Source organism: Mustela nivalis (assembly GCF_964662115.1).
Source record: "Mustela nivalis genome assembly, chromosome: 6".
In the NCBI taxonomy this organism is placed as follows: domain Eukaryota; kingdom Metazoa; phylum Chordata; class Mammalia; order Carnivora; family Mustelidae; genus Mustela; species Mustela nivalis.
In genome coordinates, this window is record NC_139025.1 from 35,816,433 (window position 1) to 35,822,680 (window position 6,248).

Sequence of the window (6,248 nt, forward strand, 5' to 3'; positions counted from 1 at the left end):
GATGCCGAATACCTATGTCTGAAGTATTGAGAACCAAGAAGGTTCTCGACCATCTGAGACAGAACAGGAACAGGTCTCCCTGGAGGCATGAGGAGGGATTAAATCAGAAGTTTGTCCTAGCCCTGTGACCGGGTACTCCAGGGAAGCAAGGCAGACTGTAATCTTGGGGGTCTGGGGGTTGCCAAATACTATACTTGTGTGAAGGGAAGAGGCAGAAAACTGGAGTCAGAATGAGGAAGGAAGGAGACAAGATGGCAGTGGTGGCCTAAGATCTTAACCTGTGCTTTACAGGTTATGGAAAACTTGCAGTACTCCACCTCTTCCATCCTAACAATCATATCTGTGGGAGATAGGGAGGGTGATGACACAAAGTCAGCTGGTAAGAAAACGTGCCTAAGGGCCTCAAGTAACCGTGGCAGAGTCATGGCCAGAGACATCGGAACTGAAATCTCTGGAGGGAAAAGCTTTTAGCAACATCTATTTAGAAAAATCTCGATAAGCAATTCTCATCTGTAGCCAGAGTCGAACCACATCCCTAGATTTTTTGCGTACTAAGGCAGTGCAGTTTCCAGAACAACCGTCCCTGTGGAAAGCCGTGGGAATCACACACCTGTTAGTGCATGTCCGAAGTAATAAGCTTCTGGGAAGTGAGCCAGTTTGAGGTAAAGTTGGAGACAAAGGTATTTTAAGAGAGGTTTTTCCAATCATGAAAGTTGAGAACCTGCATGACCGAGAGTCCTAAGTTGTTCTTGGAGAAAAGGGATGGCGTGTCCCTGAGGGAGAGGGAGTCAGTCCCCACCAGCTCAGGAACTTCCATGGTCATCCTGGACAGAGGCCCCCGAAGGGCAGCCAGTAAGAGGTGTCCAGATGCTCGAGAGTCCTGGAAGCTCTCAGCCTGCAGGTAAGTCTGAGAAGTTGGTGCTGAAGTTTAGTGTACTGTCAGGGCCAAGTTCTTCTGACACAGTGGCCTGGTAGGGACGTTTATTGGCTGTTTTTAGGAACTTTACCTGGACACATTGGGCAACACACTTCATGCTGCATTTCCTGCCACCTCTTTTAATGGCCAAAGATTCCATTCCCACTCAAGTAATGGAGGCTTGTTTTGAGGGAGCAGCCAGTGGGGACATGGGTCCCCACGTGTTATGAACAGCCATGGAACGGGCTACAGAAGACAGAACAGCTGGGCACTCCCTGGTGAGTAGTTCCTCCATCTTCACAGCAAATCAGATTCTCAATACCAGCTGCTCCCAAGCCTTGCTTATTCTTGGTTCTAGAAGACAGTTCCCAATGGACACATACCTGTGAAAACACTCTCTAGTAAACATCTGCATTGTTATTGAAATAACACTCCCAAAAGTCCCAGAGCCAGGTCAGGGCTAATCGCCAGTCTTCCTGATGGAGAAATCCAGACTTTCATTTTTTTTTTAATCGGATTTATTTGAGCTGCTGGGTGCTTGGAATAATGAAGTGAAGCACTAGGCCTTCTCTTGGGTCCTCAGATGGGCCACGGTATGCTGCACGGCTGGTGCTGAAAACCTGGGCAGGTCAGCTGGGTTTAGAACCATCGAAGCTTTGACTACCTGCATGTTACCTTCTGGGGTGGGGTGGGGAGGATGAGCAGCACAAGCCTGTCGGGAGAAGTCTTGGGGACTGAGCCTTTGTCTGAGAGGAGGCAGGTGTAGCTCGTGCCCTGGGGGTCACTCACCTGCTCTGTGGCTCCTCACCATCACCCGGCCACGACTGACGGCCTCCTCACGAACCCAAGGAGGCAGAGTGGAGGACACAGTGTGGGCGTCGGTGCCACTGCAGAGGGGCCAGGGCAGAGCAGCTCTCCGGCAGAAGCAGCACCACTCACTGGAAGACTTTCCAAAACAAACTTCATCTCTTCAGCCTGGCTGAGCCCCCTGAAAGCAATTATTTCCAGAAAAATCACACTGTCCTTCTGAGGATCCCTGTGCTTGTAGGCTTGTGGAAAACAACAGCCACAGAAAACTATGTGCCCGTCATATGTATATTTTGGTTGCGGTCTGAGTTAAGGGGACATGCCCCCCAGTTCTCTTCCTCATCTTTCAGATCTTGGCAGACCCTGACCTCTCAATGGCGCAGTTCACGGCTTGGCCTTCAGCCGACAATACGTGTCTGTGCCAAGCAAGAACGACTTGCTGGGGCAAGTCGGAGTCAATCCTGCATCCCTCCCTCCCTTTTTTCCTCCCCATTTGACGTTTGGGGCTCTAGTTTCCTGCAAGGAGTGAATTATTCATGTTTGTACATAGATATCAAATTGGCCCTTCCTGGGTTGCCAGCAGGGTGGGGCAGGTAGGCGGCTTTGTTCAGAGTCTGTAAACAGGAGGAGCCACCTCCTTGTTGAAACAGCACCTCCAGGTGGGTGACCGTTTTTTTTTTTTTTTTCTTTGCTAAGTCATCCTGGGGATGCTCAAAGCCCCATTGTGAAATCCTTCCTGTCCTTCCAAGCTCCTCCTTCCTCCCCACCCCTATAACAGACCTTGAAGTGGGCTGCCGCAGCTCTGCCGCCGCTCTGCACGCCTCACTCTGCCCCTTCACCATGGCTTACATAGCCAAGTCCTTCTACGACCTCAGTGCCGTCAGCCTGGACGGGGAGAAGGTAGATTTCAACACGTTCCGAGGCAGGGCCGTGCTGATTGAGAACGTGGCCTCGCTCTGAGGCACGACCACCCGGGACTTCACCCAGCTCAATGAGTTGCAATGCCGCTTCCCCAGGCGCCTGGTGGTTCTTGGCTTCCCTTGCAACCAATTTGGACATCAGGTGAGGGGTGCCTTGTAATGTACCCAAGGAGTTGGGATGCTGAAGCTTTGGTAGGCGAAGGGGGGATGGAGAGTGACTGTGTGTGTTGGAGCGTCTGGAATCGGAGTTATTTGTTAATCTAGGTCTTTGGATACAGGTGAATACCAAGGGGAAATACATGGGGTTCTAACTGTCTGGGCATCAGTACGGAGGGTGGGGTTTTGTTGTTTATTGTCTTCCCATTATGATCCAGGAGGGCTGGTACCGTGTCTGCTTTTCTCTCCATATCTCTCCACGGTGGAGAATGCACTTGTCAAATACCCACTGAGAGGATGAGTGGAAGGAAACAGAAGATGAACACTCACACTAGGATTGAACTGACCCAGGAGACCTTAGTTGCAGCTAGATGTGGCTCTGCTCTTCCGTGGCTCTGTGCCCATGCAAGAGTCACTTGATTTATCTGTTTTAGTTTCCTCATCTGTAAATGGGATAATGCCACTTATCTCACAGGATAATTGTGAGGTTCAGAGGGTAAGATATACCAAAAAAAAACCAAACCTTGGAAAATATAAAGTAATATGCAAGTGAAAGCAAATGCAACTGTATTATTCTGGTTGAAGGATTCTGTTTTAAATCAGCCAAGGGGACAATGATTTTGGTGGAAAGCTCAGGGTACTCCACGTCTACGGGTCTCCTCTGGGTGTCACGTGCACCTGTCTCTGATTTTTTTTTTTTTTTTTTTTTTTTTTGGTGTGTCTGTGTCTGTATGTTCCACACAGGGATCAAATCTCTGTCTCTGATTACCGGGTCAAGTTCTAGATCTTCAGCCCACATACCTCAAATTCTCTTTCAGGGATTCTTCTATATTCACTTATTATTTTAACAGCACCGGGAGACAGAATGTCCTCAAGTGAACCCTCTAATTATAATCCCCTCAGTTCAATTCACAGTGGAGTGATGGCAAGAAATTGATTAGCAGATACACAGCGGGAAGGCTGAAGTGTCATTGGCTGTGACAAACCTGAGTCCAGACCATCACTGCTGTCACTCTTGCTTCCCTGCCTCAGTCTGTTTCTAGGCTTGGCCAGGCCTGAGAGAGAATGGGTGAAACCATTTGAAGGGTATCTCTTCCGCCTCAGAGATGTCTTCACCCTTCCACCATCAGGCTAGCTAGTGGCTGGAGGGAATCTGTAACCTACCAGGAGCCCGCCAGCTGTCTACATTAAGAGATAAGGAGTCTAATGGAGATCACCTTTGGGCTCAAGATGTCTTGATGGCCTGGAACTGACTGTACTGATTGGTTCTAGTACGTCAGAGGCAAGAACTTTCTCCCATAAGGAGAAATCTGACTCTTAGACCCAGGGGAAGGGGTGGAAAATAAGGGTTTCATGGGCCTTTTGGGGTTCTCAGGGGTGGAGAATGCCAAGTAGGGATAGGACAGGGATGGCAAGGGGGAGGGAAAGACAAGTAACAGGCTCAGAGCTAAAGCCCTCACAGCTGAGTTTATTGAGTGCGAGGAGTCTTAGGAAAGCAGTCTGGAAGTAAAAGGAATGCTAACTACACATTCACAACGGTAGTCCTCAAGTACACACTTAGCTTTCCTTCCCTTGGCCTATTTCAGAATCCTAAACACTCTATCCTGTTAAATCATCCCTGCCGGTCACTAAGCAATTCCATTTAGCATACATCCACTGTCATCTCTAATTTACTTTGCCTTTGTAGCACCTGAAAGCTAGACTTCCTTGGAGGGGGCCTTTCTTCATGAACACTTCCTCCCACTTAGACTTTCAGATGGAGGAAAAGGCAAGATGAAAGGCAGAGGCTATACTCAATACTCACATGTAATCAGAAACAACAGAGGCAGAATCAGAGCAGAGGGAAGGGGAAGGTTTGCCTGGACGTGTGTGTGACTGTGTATGTGAGAGTGGGGGAGGGGGGTGCAAAAAAGTGAGAGTTCTAGATGGCATCACCTGAGCCTCTTTTTTCCTTTCTTTCTACTGCTCTGAACTCAAGGTACCTTGAAGTTTCAGACAGATATCCTAAGAACTATTCAAGGTAGTTTAGAGAGAGAAGCAGCAGTTCAAAATTGCTAAATCATTCACTGTAAGAACAGCCACGCTAGGAACTGCAAGAATTTTCAGGAATGGCCTCGCAAACCATCAAACAATAGCTCTGAATGGGGAATCTCCAAGTCAAGAGTAGGGCAAAGTTGAAAAGAAGGAAAAAGAATAGGGGACGCAGGGGAGCTACACAGAAGAGAATAGTCCTGGGAAGGGACTATAGGAGGGTGAAAGGTTTTCGTGGATCTTCTATTTCCCCCTTCCCTCTTCCATGCTCTTTGTCTTTTTCCTCCCCCAGGAGAACTGTCAGAATGAGGAGATCCTGAACAGTCTCAAGTATGTCCGCCCCGGGGGTGGATTCCAGCCCACTTTCACTCTTGTCCAAAAGTGTGAGGTGAATGGTCAGAACGAGCATCCTGTCTTCGCCTACCTGAAGGACAAGCTCCCCTACCCTTATGATGACCCATTTACCCTCATGACCGACCCCAAGTTCATCATTTGGAGCCCGGTGCGCCGCTCCGACGTGGCCTGGAACTTTGAGAAGTTCCTTATTGGGCCGGAGGGGGAGCCCTTCCGCCGCTACAGCCGTACCTTCCCTACCATCAACATTGAGCCTGACATCAAGCGTCTCCTCAAAGTTGCCATATAGACAGGAGCTGCTCAGCACACAGATCTACCCCATCCCGCCCCTGGTAGCTTTCCCGAGGCTTCAGTGTGCCCACAGGAGGCACTGCTGGGCCAAAGCTTCCTCTTGAAGAGCCTTGCCCTTCCAGGCCACCTGTCTCCCTTCCCTCCCCCAACCTTCTGCTTGGTGATTCTACTTGGAGCTCCAAGATTTGGGTGGCTCTGGGCCTTCACAGAATGATGGCACCTTCCTAAACCTTATGGGCGGTGTCTGAGAAGTGTGAAGGGCTTAGAGCCAGGCTGCTAGGTGTGTCCAATAAAGGGCAGGTATGCAAACAGCCAGGCTCCCTGTGTCTTCTTCCTCGATGGAGGGTAGAGGGGTAACACAAAACTGCAGGTTGGACAGAGAGCTGGCAGCGCACAAAGGCTTGACAGAGGAAGGCTCTGATCTGGGTGACACCCTGATGACTGTCGAGAGCAGGCTCTGGCCAGGGTCTGTGGTGGCAGGTGGAGTTGCAGGAAGTATGAATTCTATTATTGCTTAATGGCTCCTCCAGAACAGAGGCAGGGGCAGCGGTGCAGGGGGGTGCAGGGGCAGGTAATGAGAGGTAAAGGGGAGGAAAAGGCAGCAAGCCTTTCAGTGGAGTACTGGGAGGCTGGGTAGAGGACTTCAATCAGGAAGATGTCACTATCACTGCACGTACTAGGCCAGCCAAGCATTACCTCACTTGGAGACGTTGCTGGGACACAAATTTGGTCAACTTTAACTGACAGCAAGGGTGTGGAGGGTGCGGTTCCTG

At 49.8% G+C, this 6,248-nt stretch overlaps 1 protein-coding gene and 1 long non-coding RNA gene across 3 annotated transcripts; one reads left to right on the forward strand and one right to left on the reverse strand.

Moving 5' to 3' along the window:
• The first annotated feature begins 747 nt into the window (after window positions 1–747).
• On the forward strand, window positions 748–5,786 carry GPX2 (glutathione peroxidase 2). 2 transcript variants are annotated; one of them, XM_082734121.1, is made up of 3 exons: window positions 748–901; window positions 2,473–2,785; window positions 5,123–5,786. In XM_082734121.1, exons 1-3 carry the CDS (start codon window positions 816–818, stop codon window positions 5,471–5,473), a joined length of 750 nt encoding a protein of 249 aa, XP_082590247.1. In that variant the 5' UTR covers window positions 748–815; the 3' UTR covers window positions 5,474–5,786. The 2 variants fall into 2 exon arrangements, with proteins under 2 accessions (XP_082590247.1, XP_082590248.1); XM_082734122.1 differs by lacking the exon at window positions 748–901 and adding an exon at window positions 2,327–2,382.
• LOC309866400 lies at window positions 1,037–2,215 on the reverse strand. The gene is made up of 2 exons (XR_014312638.1): window positions 1,706–2,215; window positions 1,037–1,299 (listed from the first exon to the last, which is right to left on the reverse strand). It is a non-coding gene; the product is annotated as an uncharacterized lncRNA (long non-coding RNA).
• Window positions 5,787–6,248: the final 462 nt, after the last annotated feature.